Raw genomic sequence first — 17,645 nt, forward strand, 5'->3', positions numbered from 1 at the left:
TCAGATCAGGAACCGGGAGTCAGTTTGAGCTTGACGGATGTGGCACGTATCCGGTAGCTTCCAGAGCAGGGGGCGCTCCGTGTTGATGGATGTGAGAAATGCCCAATGGAATTAGAGCGGGGAAATTCATGGGCGGGCCCAGCCGCTCACAGGCCTCACGCAGGCCCAGTGGCCTGAGACAAGCGGCCAGGCGGGGCCGTCTCTTGGCCCCCCGATGGGCAGCGAGACTGGCCAATGATAGCGCGGCGCTGACGGCGGGAGGCGAGATCTCCGCCTGACGGGCAGACGAGCTGCCCAATCAGAAGAGGCAAGAAAGGGGGCTGATTCTGGAAGCCATTACGCCAGTGTCGCAGGGTGGAGGCTGTTAAGCGGGGTTTGCTGGGTGGCTGCGGTACGCAATTTGCGTATCGTTGGCGGTGCCAAGGGGGGAGCGGGGGGGGACGGACACCTCCGGGCCCTGCGGGGCCTCGGGGCCCCCCTGTTGTCCCCGGCCCCGGGGGTGAGCAGGCCTGGGGAGGCCCTGCCGCCCTTCGGCCCTGCCCAGCCTCCCCCAGGGCCCCCTGGGCCCGGCCAGGCCCCCCTGGCCTGCAGGTGTCCCCTAGTGCCCCCTCCTCCGTGCCCCTCATGGCCATGGCGTCGCCCCCGGCGCCCCCGGCCAAGAAGCGGAAGATGAACTTCTCGGAGCGGGAGGTGGAGATCATCGTGGAGGAGCTAGAGCGAGGCAAGCACCTCCTCATCAACCACTTCAACGCAGGCGTGCCCCTGGCCGCCAAGGCCGCCGCCTGGCATGACATCCTGCGCCGCGTCAATGCCGTTGCCACCTGCCACCGCGAGCTGCCCGAGGTCAAGAAGAAATGGTCCGACCTCAAGACCGAGGTGCGACGCAAAGTGGCCCAAGTCCGGGCTGCCATGGAAGGGGGAGGCGAGAGCCAGAACGGCAACGGCAACGGGCCAGAGAGCGAAGACCCAACGGGCGCTGCGACCGCCCCGGTTATCCTCACCCCCATGCAGCAACGCATCTGCAACTTGCTGGGAGAAGCCACCATCATCAGTTTGCCGAGTGGGGACTGCAGCACGGGTGACGGTACCGAGATACCCATCACCGCGTCAGCCACCACGGTCACCCTGACCCAGAGTGAGTGCTGCGCCGGCTGCAGATGCTCTATTCTGAATTGGAAGATCATACAGGGGGCCTTGACACCCACCCATGAGGAGGCCCTGAGCCCTGTGCAGGGAAAGCCCCAGCAAAAAGAACCCCCCACATCTCTGTAATGAAAATGCCATTCCCAATATGTCCTCGTGCTGTAAGGGGCGGCTGCAAGATACGCACGTACTGAAAGTCAGTCTTGATAGCTGGGCTCAGCCTTAAAAACAAGGGAAGCAAGTATCCTTTGCGCCTTGCAGATTGTTCAGTCCCCCTGTCTGGGGACAAAAGCAGGGGGAGAAACATCTCCAAGGCTGATCTCCCAGTCTGCCCCAAAGAGCAGCTGTCCTTCTGACAAGTGCCGTTCTGGGTCTTGTCTTTGCCCTTATGTCACTTGGTTAATGCTGCTTGGAAAGATTTTTCTGCGCTGGACTGGAGGTTGAGAAATTATTTTGTCTAGACAGATAAGGCATGCCCTATTCCTTTGGACTGTATAGCCTAAAAGGAAGCTCGAATGAGGGTGGAGTAGACTTAAATAGGTCATTTTGTGCATGGCTGTTCATTGTATGTTATCTCACTGAACAGGCAGTATTCCTGTGATATTCATTGAATAGTCCTGTAGATAAAAATCCCCGTATTGCAGCTACTTCTTACCCCCTTTCTGTCCTTTGTTCTCAGTTCCTGCAGAGACGACCTACCACAGTCTGGAGGACGGAGTTGTGGAGTACTGCACAACAGAAGCCCCCACCACCGTCACGGCCGAAGCACCCTTGGAGATGATGGCGCATCAACACGAAGTGTCTGCGAAACCCCAGGAGCTGAAAAGCCGAATTGCTCTGAACTCAGCCAAGCTCTTGCAGGAGCAGCGAGTGACCAACTTGCACGTGAAGGAGATCGCCCAGCACCTGGAGCAGCAGAATGACTTGCTTCAGATGATTCGGCGCTCCCAGGAGGTGCAGGCGTGCGCCCAGGAGCGACAGGCACAAGCCATGGAAGGAACACAGGCGGCACTGAGTGCCCTCATCCAGGTCCTCCGCCCCATGATTAAGGACTTCCGTCGATTTTTGCAGAGCAATACACCCAGTCCATCGGTCACCGCTGACCCCAGCCAGACAGGGCAGCAAGATGGCATGATCCAGTGAAAGAAACAGTAGTGGAATGTCTTTCTTGGAAAAAACCTGCCCATGCTGCCAGTGGACACAGGAGTGAGGGGCGCTAGCTCTTGTCAGTGTGAAATGGCTGCCTTGGAGTCTTGCTGAGCCTAAACAGCTTTCTTTCTCTGCTAATCTTATGCTAATCTGCCTTTTCAGACTCGTCCTACAGAGCCGTAGCAGGATGTGTAATAAACCAGGAACTTAACATTGGTTGCTTTAGTCCCTCAAACAATAGATTTATTAAAAAAACCAGTTATTTTTTTATTTCTGTTTGGAAAAAACTCTCCTAAGTATGACACCTCTCTCTTTCTTTCTCTCTCTCAAGATCTATAGCCTTTAGCTGACTTCTAACGTGGAGAGCCTTGTTGCGATATCACAGTGCTGCAGCTGCCAGGCTACAGTTATCACAAACTGTAGTGCGCGGTAGTGAATGCATTTCTGTCTCTTGCTGAAAGCATTTACTGGAAACATGGTACTGGATGTGGTACAACCTTCTGTCTGCACTGAGAGTTACAGATACTGCTCTTGCAGCGTGACATCCAGCCCATGCAGACCAGCACCAAGCCTACATGCAGTTTAAATCTCACGCACATCCCCTGAGGAGATAAATGGAATTGAAATAGTTCATTCACCTCATGTTGTATCTGCGTGCGGTCATGAAATTTCACTATAAACTTGGCAGATGTGATGAAAATTTTATATCTTGGTTACCAGATACTGCCCTGGGACACGTATCGGAAGCAATGTATTACCTGTCTCAGCGTAGTTAATACACAAGGGCCTGGATGAGTTTCACTCAGTGGGTGTAACAGGTGAAACTCCGTCTCCTCTGCATAGCTTGTCACCTCCATAACACCTTCACCCATCAAAGTGGACTTGGACTGCAGAGCTTCAGCCGCGCAGCAATTCCCAACATTTAGGAGTTTGTGAGGCACTGATTTAGTGGAGTGAATTTTGGAGCATCACTCGGTTCTGCTGGTGGTGGTGGTATTTGTTCTGTACTTGCTAGGAGCTGGAGGCGAGTACAGCTGTTCTGTGTTAGTCTGCTAGCTGGCTTCGAGTGGCATTCTGAGAAACGGGTCTGAGGTTCACCTCACTATTTTCTTACCATTATACAGGGTGAAACAACGTTTGCAGCCACTTTTCTGTGAGGTGTTCAGGCTGTGGGGCTTGGTCCTCAATGGGAAAGCTTAATTTCACAGGACGGTGAACATGATTCTCACAAACTTGCAGTAACTTCATGAACTTTTAGACTAAAAGCTCCACTTGTACATGCATGGAAACAAACTTAAAAAAAAAAAAAAAGAAGGAAGCGTAAGTTGTCTTCTCCCTGTACCTTGCAAAGTGTGTCACATTTAACAGGCTTGTTGCTTGCCAGATGTTATTTTGAAATGGAACTTTTTCAGAGCTGGTATTTCCTTGCTGTTAAGTCTCCTTTAGGGCTGAGACGTGGTGAGCGACGGCTGATGAAGGAGTGAATTTGCACAATCAAATTAAACTTTTTACACAGCCTTTTATGGGGGGATGCTGGTGGGGGCCCCCTGGTTAGAGCAGTAAGTGAAGAGGCTACTGCTGCCTGTCCCTGGCCTTTACCCATTTCCTCTGGTCTGCAAGTCTGACGGGAGAAAAGGACAAAAGGACAGCGCTGAGAAGGGTTTGGCCCCTGGAGGACTCCGACCCTTTGGCACTGACATCCCTGTGCTGAGTCAGGGCAGCATCAGCTGCGTCTCTCCGCCTTGTCCAGCAGCTCGCCACATGAGTAACGCTCGCCTGACTCTGCCTCTCAGACTTCATGGAATCAAATCAATTGCTCAATTGAAATTTATTTTTAAAGTGAAAACTATGTCATATGTGTTGGTTTACCTCATTTGTGTAATGATCTCTCCTTTACAAATATGAATTTTAATAAAAAATATGTTTTTTGGTAAACAGGCTCTTTGAGTTCATCGGTACGCTCCGGGGCAAAGACAAGTTTGCAGCACAGAATCCTCGCTGAGAAAGAGCCAAAGAAAACTGCGAACAGCCACGAGTCACGGCAGCTTTTTCTCTTCTTTGTGAACTTTGTGGCCTTGTATTTACATAATTATGGTCTTTTTCAAATAACAGCTTTTACAGCCTTACCTTGGAGCACTAGTTATTTCATTGTGTATGACAGATTACTGAAGTAATCTCCCAACTGCTCAGAAGATGCCACAATAGCCTAAAATGATGGATGAAGTACCAGCCTTTGGCTTTAAATTGCAGTGTGCATTTTTTCAGCGACTAAGCACTTAAGCTATGTTACTGTTTCGTAGGAGGAAGCGTGTTGCCCTTGGAACCACCCATTTTTCTTGTCTTTTCAGGATAAATATAGAGCTTAGTCAAGCCAGCCAGCATTCAGGTGCAAGTTCCGCGTACACATTTTTGTCTCATTAAAAAGATGTAGCAACATTTTAAATATAGGGTGAGCACTGTGATGAGGGGCTTGGTTGTTGCTCATGACGAGGTCATCAGGCTTAGGGAGAAAGAGAGAAAATGTGTCCCTTAGAGTCAAAACCAGGAGGAAGAGGTAAACAGGGCACTCACAGGGCAAATGTGGATAGGCAGGGCATTCAACTGAACAGGGAACTGGTGCCCAAGGAGAACAAAAGCTGAGGGGTAACATCTGTAGATGCTAATTTGTGCTCCTCTACTGTTCTCTTTGTACCTAGAGATTTGTATTCAGCATCCAGAGCGGGAAAGAGCTACACAGGGATGTTCTGCTGCAGGGTACCTTGGAGGTGAGGGCGAGCAGCCGGGCAGCGAGCAGCGTCCTTCGTACCTGCCAGAGGAAGAGAAGTTTGGTGAGGGACTCTTGGGGGGTCAGAAGATAATCTTCATGGCAATCAGAGGCAGCGGCCAAGCGGCCTGCAGCATCCCTGGCTGCTGCAGGAGCAAAAGTCTGCTTGTGATGTGTGCGGCTCAGGCACGGCTTTCCAGGAGATGGCACTGCGCAACGGGGCAAGGCGGGGGATCCTGAGCTGCAGCACTGCAGGGCCCTGGCAGGATGGTCCCAGAAATGACGCTTGTCGTCCAGACCTTTTGTGATCCTGCTTGCTTCTCTCACTGATGAATCTTTTCAGGACTGAGAGCCCGGAGAGGAAGAAATTCAATGGGCAGAGCCCAGCAAGGAGGAACACCAGTACCCCTAGAAAAACCAGGGTGCCTGGGGGCACAAACCGGGTCCCCCTGCTTCCCTCAAACACGGGCAGTGGACACCGAGATATTAGGAGCTCACATCTGTCTTTGGGATGAGTTCACTGCAGAACTGAACGGGCAGGCACAAGATAAAAAAACACATGAATTCTTTAATTATAAGCGAAGAGACAGGTTTTAAGATTTTTTAGAAGACCACACATAAATATGTCAGCATCCCACAAGTACAGTGCCCTGCCATAGCTACATCGCAGTTCTGGGAGCAGATCGCTGCCGAGGGACAGAATTATATCACCTGCATACTCACCCAAATTACCTTTACCTCTTCCAGCATGTTTTTAAAGTTTGTCAAGCCTGTTTTGGCAAAGAACTCTTCTGGGGTTTTTTTTTCCAGTTGCCATCTGAGAGGTTATTGCCAGCAGGTACTGTCAGCACAAGTGTGGTCTATTAAGTATGAAAATTGAAGCATTTAAAATTCTTTGTCTTTCTTGCAAGCATCTGACAGAAAGCTTCACACAAATGATCAGCACAGCTTCCAGGCTGCATTTTGCGAGCAGGAATAAAGCCCACATCCCCTGCCAACTGGGCTCACCAGCCCTTGAGTCCCAGCCCCAGCAGCGACAGTTCCTGATACCTCTACGGCCTGGGATCCCGAATTAGAGATTGCTGTGTCAAGTGAGAACCACAGACGTACAGTTGCTGCATTTGGGGTAACAGCGGCATTTGTGGGGCTGCAGCCAGAAGCACAGAACCAGTGGGAGAGCCCACGGCCAGCAAGTCTCTCAACCTGGTAGAACGCTGAAGGCGACACCTGGGATAGACACAGGATAATGCTTAATAAACACAACAAGCCTCGAGGCAAAATGGGTTCCAGTCTGCAGATTTTGAAAGGGGCAAACCAGCTCCGGTGGTTGTATGGTGAGGCCTCCTGGAAAGAAGCGGAGAGTCCTGCCACACATTCCCAGGACACACTGGAGCAGACCAGTAAACAAAAAAGCCAGGCAGCTGGATTTTCAGGTCTGGCCACATGTTTGGGGAAAGGAATCCACCAGCTCCAGATTCCTGTGCTCCCTTTGTCTCTGTCAATAACAGGATCCCCCGTCCTGGCAGGCCAGAAACCCACCGTGCAGGTGTGTCCTTTGCATGTCCAACAGGAAACCCAGCCTGGCACAGAAAGTGAAACAGTTCCTGGCATTTATGATGATGAGTTCAGTTAAATATGGAACTAATGAAAAACACAAGCAGATCAAAGTAGAGCTCACAGCCTGTTATTAAATTAAGCTGAGAAGACGCAAGCTTGGAGTAACTCCACACCACAGGATAATGCTATGTCATGGGGGTATGTGCCCGTTCCCCTCACAGGGTTTCCAGCAGCCTGCCCGCTACAGTCGGGGCTCACGCCACTGCGGTGTCCCACGCCGGGGGCCTGAACCCCCTGCCCCATTTTGGGAGCTTCCCAGCCTGGGTCAGCCCCCCAGCTCGGGGGAAGGCACCCACCCACCGCAGGTGTCCGGCCCGCAGCTCCTCAGAGCGGGTGCATTGCAGGTGCTTGGCCACCAGCAGCACGAAGAACACCTTAGTAGCAATAAAGTGCCGTGTGATAATCTTTTCTTTTTGGATGATGAGGCTGAAAGCTCATTAAAGCTATTATAACAGAGGTTACAGGTGTAACAGAGGAGAGCCATTATTGTGTTTATGCTGTTGCAGCAACGTGTATAATTTAGTTTTCAAACTTTAATCATTTGGCTGCTAGGACAAATGGATCAGCGTGATGATGTTTTCCAGAGGAAGATGCTGATGATGTAGTTTACAGGGCTTGATGATTTGCTCGTGTAGCTGGGATTCCCCTGGGATAAGAGATAGGATTCGATGGCTCACCAAACGCATTACAGAATCTATCTCCCGTCACCTCACTGAGTTTTGTCCCTTCTGAATTTACGTTGCCTTGCGTTTCCCCTGCTGCTTTATGCCAGTCCTTGAAGCAGGGAGGGAGGAGGCAGGACAAGCCATCTCTGTTCCGCTCACTCGCAGCCCGAGGCAAGCAGAGCGCAGAGACCCCCGCCCTGGCCAGCCAGACACACCTCCAGAGATAGCAGAGGTGAGGCCCAGACTTAACTGCAGAGCCCAAACTGATAAATTATCCCAGACTGATAAGACGATGCCCTGAGCCAGCAAAAGTTAAGGAAGTGTTGGCTGCACTGGGAATCTGCGTCAGGAAAGGCTTAGGTCAGGGAGAGCATGGGGCAGGGACGTGGCTGGGGTTCATGGAGCAGGGGTGAGGTGGGCACAGCGGGGCCAAGGTCATAGAGGAGAAATCAACGGCATTTGGGTCTGGGGCAAGCAGAATCAGTATATATCCGAGCGGCCTGTTCACAGACACGGCCCCTTAGTGAATGGATTGGATCTGGATCGGAAAATAATATAAAACCAGTGGGATGGTGGATGGATAGAGATACCCGACACCCACATCCCCTCTGTGGTGCCTCCGTGGGGCTCAGACAAACTCACCCACTCTGAGATCAGCAGAGGCACATGTCCGGAGGAGCACTGTCCCTTTAAAAAATGTCAATTCATCCAGAAACAATTATGCAGCATAAACACAGAAAAATCAACAGGGTGAATTTAGAACTAATAAAGATTTAATCTCTAAGTCATGAGACTGCATTTGTTAGGAAAATATACATACCCCTGAGAATCCAGCTATGGTTGCTATATTACATACTGCTCAGCAGCTCAGTGGGCAGTTTTCCAAATCCGTTTATTTTTAACATCAGTCACATTATTCAATTAATTATAAAAACACTGAGGTTTTCAAAAGATGTTTCTGATAAAACTGCAGAGTAAATATGCGTGAGAACAGCAAGGATTAAAATCTCCATAAACTTTAGCATTTGGGGCTGTTGCTATAAACAAGAGAAGTCCGAGGAGGAGGTTATTTATCGGCGTGAATCATACCAGATAACACACGGCCTCCTCCCACACCACAAACAGAGAGATCATTTGTCCTTTACCTAGTGACAGAAGCGAAAGATCCGCACGTCTGTCAGTGGTGCTCAGGGAATGAAAAGTGTGAGGGACTGGGATGGATTCTTCAGATGCTTCTAGCATTCAGACATCCCAGCTTGGCAAATATTAAATATTTAGCAGGCTGAGCTCTTTCCCAATAAACTGAGAAACAGAAAGCAAAAAACCCCAGCCCATCCCTAGCAATGTCTCGAGGCCTTGAAATCACCAGATACCCATTGATGGAACAATTCAAGCCCTACCTTTAAAAGCAGCCTTGACAAACCCTGCTTTATGGGAAGACTGATATCTCCTGCGATAGTCGCACTGTACCAATGTGAAATGTTTTCCCAGCCAAAAGTCCGTGTATCTGCTTAACCTGGTAAGCAAGAATCAACAACGCATTTGGCTTAATCCAGTTTTTAACTTTTATCCAAGTATGTTACTGTGTACTTTTCCTAGCACATTGTTTTTTTAAAGACTCACATTGTGGTAGAATTATTTGATAGCTCTGATGTTGTCTGCATAGATGGCAAAGATTAAAGGCAAGGAGTCTGGGCATCAAAGCCTGGCAAAGAGAGCGAGGACTCCCAGGCTTTCATCCAAGCTTTGCCAGACATGCAAATCAGCCTTGGGAAAAGTCCCTACCATATGAGCCTCAGCTTCTCTGCCACAGAGACTCTTAGGCACATCCCTAACTTTAAAAACTAGGCAAATCATGTTGATGATTGCAGACTCCTTCAGGACAAGGAGTGACATTTTGTTCTCCTTGTCCTTAAACGATGGAATCCTGCCTAACCAGGGATCCCAGCTATAGCACGGGACACAGCAGCAGCACATAATAACAGGGAGCCATTTTGACGAACAGATGTGTTTAACTGGTTGCCACATCTCACACACGAAGCGTGAGACTCCAGCTCCTGGCCCTGCCAGGGCCTCCCTCCCGCTCTAGGACAGCCAGCCTGGACGCTGCCGGTCAGCCTGACCCGCTGTGTGGTACCCGGAGGCGCAGGGGTGGCCATACCACTGCGTTTGTGAGGCGGTGCTGCCCGAAGAGCAGCGCGCCTGTAGCGCGTGGGACATACCCGTTGGAAGAGATGTCACCCGGAGGTGCTGGGGCAGGGAAGGCACAGGGAGAAGGACAAGGCAAGGGGGGGGCTGGTCGAGGGGCAGCGCTGAAGAGGACCAATAAAGACCACGTCTGTCAGAGCTGCCTCTCCCATCGCCTCAGCCCAGGCTGGGACACCTCAACTGCAGGCTCCAGGGGCAGAGGCCTGCCATCCCCTCAGCCCCACACACTCTGGTGCCAGCTCAGGGCTGCTCGGGCTGAGGAGGGGCTCTGGGACATCCTGGGGGAGCGGGAAGGCCCGAGGGACCACCCTCCCCGGCAGCCACACGGCTGGCCGGACAGCCACGCTGGGCCGCGCTCCCGCCGCCCTCCCCGCGGAGGCGACACCGGGGCCGCCGCAGAGCCCCCAGTTTCCCGCCCACACCCTCAGCCAGGAGGGGCGGGCCTTGCTTAAACCGACAGCCTCCGCCTCCAATCCCCACGCTTTCTTCCCCGCCCCGTGCCGGAGAAACCAATCAAAGTCTCGCTACGCTGAGCCCGCCCCCTTGCTACTTGCCCAATCGGGTGGCGCCGCTCTCGTGCTCCCCTCCCCCTCTCCGGGGAGGCGGGCGGGGGGTTACGTAGTGTCGGGTTGGTATTCCCGAAGCGCCGTGGTGGGGTTGCTCTGCCTTGTGGCTGCCTGCGGCGTTAGCGTAGCGGCCGCAGTTGGCGTAGCGCTAGCAGAGGCGGCTGTGGCGGGGAGCAGCGGTGGCTGTGGCGGCCGTGCGAGGAGAGGGCAGGAGGTGCGAGCAGGGCCGGGCAGGGACCGGGCCGAGACCGGGTCGCAGGTCGGTGCAGAGGGCCGGGAAGCGGGCTGAGACCTCCCGTAGGTCAACTCGTGATTGAGGGGCCGGGAGGGGGGCTGAGACCTGGCTGCAGCTCGGTGCACGGGCTGGGAGAGGGGCTGAGACTTGGCTGCAGCTCGGAGCGCGGTTCGTGGGGCCAGAGCCGGGCTGTGGCCCGGCCACGGTCCAGTGCGTGACCCTTGGGGCTGGGAGAGGGGCTGAGACCTGGCTGCAGTCCACTCCGTGGTTCACAGGGCCGGGAGGCAGGCTGAGACCTGGCCACTGCTCAGTGCATGGCTTAGAGAGCTGAGACCTGACCACAGCTCAGTGCATGGCCCAGGGCTGCGACCTCGCTGCAGCCTGGTGTGTGGTCCACGGGGCCCAGAGGTGGGCTGAGACCTGTCTGCATCTTGGTGCACAGTCCGGGGGGCCAGAAGGCAGGCTGAGACCTAGCGACAGCTCAGCGCAGGGGCAGAGGGGGCTGGTGGTGCGGAGCAGTCACCAATCTGCCCCCTCGCTCTGCTCCTGGCCACCGCAGGAGAGCTGTGCCTCTGCGGAGGTGCCCGGGCCCAGGCACAGCGGACAGAGCCGCCTGGATTTGCCCGCGTTGGTTTGCAGTCATTAATTCTGAGTATTGGTGAGGATTGTTTACTGCCCGGTGTTCATAACCTCGTCCCTTTTAGATGCTAATCAGCTCTTGCCTCCCTGGCTTAGGTGTTGCTTAAACGTATAATGAAATTACTGACTTCAGCCCCAAAACTGAATTGTGTGGGGCACGGCTCGGTGTGGGCCTGGTGCTGGGGGAAGGCAGAATACTCGGTGGGCCTCGCTATTGGACAGCCAGATGACCTGATTCGGTTGTTACGCTGTGTAATCTGGAGCAGACTGCTTTTTTTCTCTCCTCAGTGCTGCTTTCTCCATTTATAAGATACAGGTGCTAACACTTAGGGCTGGTCGGAAATACAGAAAAGAAACAGATTTTTGCATTTCTTGAGGCAGCTTTTGCTTACTCTTGTTAGACTACATGTTAGACTGATCTTGCTCTGTAAACTGCTTCTGAAAATGATGGCTGAAAATAGAGCAGATTTTTATTAGCTGCTTTGCAAAACAAATTACAAGGGGGATGACAACAGTGAAGGTTGCTCTAGGCAAAAAGGGGAAAGAGGATGTTGGGGCCAGGCTAATTGGGGCAATACCTCTTAAGACTGGTATGAGTCTGGGCTGAATATTACCCATCCAAACAGGTTTTAGAGGAGGAGGAGGAGCCCAAGACTGGCTGGGACTAATTTACTCATTTCCCTCCCAAAGGCTGACCCGAAGACCTGTATCAAGGAGTTGCACAAGAGGAGGAGATAGAAACTGGAAGCTCTCTGAATGTGCTGCCTGCAGACTTGAGGCTTCTTCAGAGACTCAAGATGACTTCCCACAAGAGATGCTTTCTGGAGGGGTTGTGCTGAAGGCGAAGCACTGCAGCCTCTAACTGGGACAGCTCCTGCTGGTCTGGAGCTGAGAACAACTTCTCTCCCTCCCTTTTCCCTTGGAGATGTTGCAGAGATTTGATCTGACATCTTCCTCCTCACCTGAAGTCTGCCGTGGCAATGATCCCACAGCCAGATCCGACCACCAAAGAGAAGAGAATTGTGCGTTTGAAGCTGGGCCGTCGTTGTAACTGAACTGGAATTTACTCCCTGCTTGCGCTTCTGGAACGAGTGCCGTTCCTCTGCTTGTCTGTGTGTTTTGAGCCGCTCCTCCCTGGTCTTGTTTGGAAGTCCTGGGCTTTCCACGCTGAATTTGCCCATGGCTTTCTTGATGAAGAAGAAGAAATTCAAGTTTCAGACAAGTTTCACTCTAGAAGAGCTGACTGCAGTCCCCTTTGTGAATGGGGTTCTATTCTGCAAAATCAGGCTGCTAGATGGAGGAGACTTTGCTAGCTTATCTACCAGGTAAGAAGCTGCTTGCGGACTTACTTCCTGGCTGTGCTTTTTTCCCTGGTTATTCTTCACTTGAGCAGTTTAGCATATGGCTACCACTTGCCTACCCCTTGATGGGATTTTAATAGTTCTGTTGTTGGGCCCCACATGCCACATCATTCGCTGGAGCAGAGGAAGAACATAGCTGGAGAGCTCTGAACCTGGGTGGTGGTGGCTGATCAGAGCTGGATTGCGTTTTTCAGAGATGTGGGGAAGGAGCAGGAGATCACTCCCTTGCAAGGGGCTGGGGTTTGTGGATTAAATCCTCTTTTTTTTTTTTTTTTTCCCCCCGCCTCTCCTTGCCCAAGTTCTCACACACTATTTCAGACCCTATGCTATATTGCTTTCATGCCTGAATTGAAACTCAACCCTGTAGAAAACTGTATATAAGCAAATCAACCCTTCCCAACTTTGCTCTCCCCTTTTGCTTCTGAATTACTCTTCTTGGTAAGAGTGGAAGTAGCTTGCTTTGCATTGCAAATTGCTGTGCAAGGGAAAACTGCTGCCTGGAGTCAAAGTTGTCAGTGTTAAAGACACAGTTTACCTCCTTGAACTGATGCCATTGTGTGTCCAAGTTTATAGCTGCAGTATTTTCTTTTTATGTGATCTGTCATATTGGGATCATTCTGCTGCACATCTTACAAGGTTGTTCTGCCATCGTGTATTGGCATTTCTCTGACTCCTTCAGGCGGGTCTGTCCCTACTCCTGCTACTAATTGCTACTAAAAACTTGCTTTGCTTTGTTTCCAACTATGCACATAGATTATCACCAGCAGTATGCAAACGTGAATTCCATAACAGCCCGGACTTGCTTTCTTTCTGCCTCAAGATGTGAAGGAAGCCTTCAGTGGCTTTCAAAACTTGTTTTTTTGCTTTCCTGAGTGACTGCTCAGTTTTAAAGGTACAGGATTAGTTTGTGCTAGCTGTTAACTGCTTTATCCCAGAGCTAAAGCCTGGTTTAGTCTGGTTTTCCTCTTTGTGGTGCTGTGCACTGAGCTTTCTCATTTCAGGGGAGATTTTATTGGGCAAGTGTAAAACATTTCTGTCTTGCAAATAGAAGTGGTGGGGCATTGCTCAAAGCTTGGCTTTTCTTCCAGAGGCATGGTACAACTTCATCTGAAGCCCGTAGAAGGCGTGGCACACCTCCAAAAATGGACTTTGAATTAATTTCTCTTTTGAAGAAAATCTATCAAAAGAGCTTTTCCTTACAGTGTTCTCCCCTGAGGCTAGATCCTTGGGTTTGGTGGAAGCAGCTTATCTAAGGAATTCAAACAGTATGTGAACTTGGAAAGAAATTAACCCCTCTGCTTCCTGGAGTCGTAATGAGTTGAACTGGAGGGCGTCTCAGGAAAAGCCTGTGCTGAGAAATGTCGTTCTCCCTCTCCTTGTCATCCCTGAAAGCAGCTTCTAGGAGCCGTCGCTGGGGTTTGCTGATGCTGCCAGCCGTTTGGGTTGCATTGGGTTATTTTCTGAGCTGGCTGGGGTTCAGCAGTTCGCTCAGCACGGTGCGCTGCAGATGTGTTCCAGCAGCGAAATCATCTGTAATTTAAACCAAACGCATACGTTACTCTCAACCGGCTTGATTGCTTATAAATGAGCAAAGGGGAAGTAGGCTGTTGGGTTTGCCGCCTTTCCCCTAACCTGTCTGCGCTCTAACTGAAAGCACATGGAAACCTGTTCCTGCTTGAAAAGTTATGGGTCTTGGTGGTATTGAGTCATTTGACCTTTTCCAAATATTTTCCCCTGTTGCAGTTAGAGAAACTTCAGGAGGGATGAATTTCCAGGAACATTAAGGGAGAAGAGTTACCATGTGGAGAAGCTCCCAGATCATGCCTTGGCTCTGCTTTACACTCCTCTAGTCATTTCCATGACCTTTTTGATACTCTTTGGATCTGGGGAAGGATTAAAGGGAAGGAGATGCTGTGTCCATGTGTTAGAAGTGTGTTCATTATTTAGGATCTGTGATTGTTTCTCCGAAATCAACCACTTCCAAAAACGATCACGTTTGAGGTTGTAATGTCTGTCAGGTCATCTTATGGGAGCTGCTTATGTAAAAAAGTCTGGTGTTTGCTCTGCAATCGATTTGGGCTGCTTCTGCGGTCTGTGGCAACAGGAGGTACACAGCTATGATCAAGCAGACCAGTGGCTCTTTCTGCCAGTGAGTTTTCAGGGAACTGATCTGAACAAGGTGTCTCATGTCGTTTAGAGTCTGTAAACAGGGAGGAGAAGTAGGTATAGGAACTCATCATAGGACATGCTAAATCAGTTTCCTTTTTTCTCGATTAAGTGACCTATGATGTGGAAAGAAGAGTGTTGTCTGAGAATATAACAATCTCCAGAGAAGGATTTCTCAGGTTATTTATAATAGACTTACTTGGCAGCTTTTGCACGTCTGTGGCTAGTGGTAGGGATATGATATATTCAATGAGTTGCTAGGTGGCACTGGGTTAATTTGACCTGTGAGCAGAGCAGAAGTGGGAGGCTGGACTGCCAGCTCTGGTCAGCCTGTCCTGGTCCCAAGTCCACTTCAGCCTGGGTGGCACGTACCTGCTGCAGCCTGGTGCTGTGGGGCCGGTGGGGCACACCCCAGGCCCGGACCCCCCTCCAGGGCTGTGAGCTGCCGGTACCTCCTCTGCCCAGGCTGGGACAAAGCAGCCGGGCTGGAGGGGAACCTGTCTGAAATGCATTAAGACTTAACACTCTTAGGAATTCAAGGCACTCTGGAAAAAGTCCAGGTCCTGTCAGCACATTCAGCTTTGGGGATCTGCCTCTCTTGGGTTTTCTGGTTCGTTTTTTTCCTTTTTTTCTTGCAGGCAGGTACCGTTTTTCCACGCTTGCTGTGCTCAGGCCTTGCATTAAACCATGGGTATTTTAGTGACTGAAGTTGCAGCTGTAAATACCGTTTTGCTTGTCCTTTCCTTTTTAAAGTCTCCTGACGCTCTGGCAGGGCTTCTGAAAATAAGACTCGCCTGTTTCAGTTTACAATGCTCTGCGTAAAAGCCTCTATTGTCTGTGGGTTTATCGCCGTGCTATTGGATTACAGAAGCTGGTCTTCTGAAAATGCATCTGAACCAGGTGTAGGCCAGGCAGGTGCTGTATTTCCCCCCAGAGAAGTACCGATATATTCCTTGAATAGTATTAATCCAGATACTTAAATAGCACAACCACCAGAGAATTCAGTTGCCTCCCAAGTATCTTTAAAAATAGCAGGCACAGAGCAGTAGGGATGTATTCATGGCAACCAGTTTTGTGAAGCAGATGGGCTGCTGCGTTTTGTACCAGTTTGAAGCTTTTTTGGGGGGGTGTGCATCTTTGTTCCTAGAGAGATGATACGATAAGCTCATCAGGAGGTTTTGGATCTGTGGATCGGCGCAGGCAGGAGCCTGGATGTCCAAAGGAGTGCCTAAAGCTACATGTACATCTTTGGGTATCATAGAAGAGGAAGACTTGATTAAATTTCCCCCCCTCTCTGCTTACAGTGTCAGTTAATGTTGAGTGACAGCCAGATGCTCTTTACCTCGGTGCTGATTGATTTCTGGCTGCGTGTTGGCAGCAAGAGTTGCTGGTGCATGATGTGAAGGAAGTGGAAAGCCAGGTGTTATCCACAGACTCCTGACACTTCATCCTACGTTGTTCTGTTAGTGTGCCAACAGTTTCACTCTGGTATTTCTGGATTTGAAGGAGAGGATTGTACTCTGAAAGCCCCTGGCTGACTCTACAGGAAAGACTGCATGAGTGGAGCAACCCTGAGGGCATTTCCCACCTTCCTCATTGTCTTCTGAAGGCACCTCAGACTCTATTTCCTTTGGGACTATGCTTTTCCAAGCACATGCAGCGTTTCAGCTTGGTTTTCTGATCCTTGCCCTCCTGTGCCAGTTTGAACCAAAGAACACAGTTTGTCTCCTGCAGCCCAGCAGCTGTTTGCATGCAGGCTTGATCTGGGAAGAGCTGACCCTGTTAGGGTGGTCTGGCCTCAAAGTATTTTGGTGCTGTAAGCCTGAACCGAGAATGTTCTTAGCCTTGCAATTTTTAATTGAGTAAGAGTGAAAGGCCACTTCCTGCACTGCATGCTTTTTTTTTCTCTGTGTGTGCGTAAAGCTGCATCCAAAAAGCCAAAGGAAGTGCTGATATTTGGGGAGGCACCTCATACCGATAGCTCCCGGTGGACTGAGGTCGGCTTTTGTGTAAGCGTGGCTTTGTCATCCTTACGTAGGTACAGACCTGAAGCTACTTGCTTTCCTCAGCTGGTGGGATGCAAAACATCACTATGTCTTAGTGGTATATACCACTTTTTCATTTCTGTAGGCCATAAATAAAAGGGGAGAAGCATTGCCCTGCTAACACACAGCTGGTGATTCAGAAACCTTTGTGAAGGGAGGTGCAAGTCCTACTGCCTCTGAAATGCAGCCGTGTCTTAGTGATGAGAGTTGGAAATCAACTAATTCACTGTCTTCACATAAATAGTCACTGTGCCTGCTGTTATACAGGATCCTTCGGGTAACCAAGTTCACCATGTTTGGCTCATTCATACTGGAAAATTGTTAACTGTTTGGTTAATCAGAGACTAAAGGACTGATTCAGCCCAGCTGAGATCTAAATCTTCACCACCGTCTGCATCAAAACAAAGGTTAGGTAACCAAATAGTTTCTCCTAGAGTCAGAAAACTAGCTGTAGTGAAAGGAGAGCATCACTGGCTGAGTTCTGCCTCTTGATTTGAGTGGGATTGCCAGGCTGTAGTAGAGGAAGGAACTTGGTTGTGGCTCTAAACTGTTCTGCCGCTTCCATATTTTAGGACGACATGCGCTTGGCTCTGTCCTCGACTAGAGCACATGGTGGTGATAACATATTAAAAGTGCTTTTGTTGCAAACATGTCTGAAAATGTAGACCTTCCCTATGTATAAATATATTCCTAATACACAGATCAAGAGAGAGACTTTTAATGCTCCAGAGCAGCTTCACATGCTAACATCCTTCTTTCCTGGCTGCAACCTCAGGAGTGGGCTGTGGGGGTGTCAGTGGAGGAGGCGTTTGAATGTGGCCTCGAGAAATGATTTGCAATAAAACATAACCTAGTTCAAGATAATACTAAGGCACAGTAACTGCACTGCCTACATTCTGAAACAAATACAGAAAAACTAGACAGCAAAGATGAGGAAAAGGGGTTTCATTCCAGCAGCGTAGCTAAATGTAGGTGAAAGGCATGAAAGCAGAAGCAGTGGATGAGGTTTAACCTCTGGCAATTGAGGGTGTTGGAAAAAGTGCAGAAGTGATACAGCACCGCAAGGTCCCTGGCACAAACGATCTTA

The 17,645-nt window shown here is 50.4% G+C and overlaps 2 protein-coding genes across 3 annotated transcripts in view; both read left to right on the forward strand.

Annotated features, from left to right (window-relative positions):
- Positions 1-98: 98 nt before the first annotated feature.
- Positions 99-4,227, forward strand: NAIF1 (nuclear apoptosis inducing factor 1). Its single transcript, XM_074846462.1, has 2 exons — positions 99-1,135; positions 1,823-4,227. Exons 1-2 carry the CDS (start codon positions 625-627, stop codon positions 2,284-2,286), a joined length of 975 nt encoding a protein of 324 aa, XP_074702563.1. The 5' UTR covers positions 99-624; the 3' UTR covers positions 2,287-4,227.
- A 5,929-nt stretch (positions 4,228-10,156) lies between these two features.
- EEIG1 (estrogen-induced osteoclastogenesis regulator 1) overlaps positions 10,157-17,645 on the forward strand; it is a 38,422-nt gene continuing 30,933 nt past the window's right edge. Inside the window, exons 1-2 of one of the 2 annotated variants that reach the window (XM_074845943.1) lie at positions 10,157-10,371; positions 11,677-12,311. In XM_074845943.1, coding sequence (XP_074702044.1) covers positions 12,166-12,311 — 146 coding nt within the window. In that variant the 5' untranslated portion in view covers positions 10,157-10,371; positions 11,677-12,165. The remainder of the gene's footprint in view (positions 10,372-11,676; positions 12,312-17,645) is intronic. The other variant, XM_074845944.1, reaches the window with a different exon arrangement.

This window comes from Strix aluco, chromosome 20, assembly GCF_031877795.1.
Source record: "Strix aluco isolate bStrAlu1 chromosome 20, bStrAlu1.hap1, whole genome shotgun sequence".
Classification (NCBI taxonomy): Eukaryota; Metazoa; Chordata; class Aves; order Strigiformes; family Strigidae; genus Strix; species Strix aluco.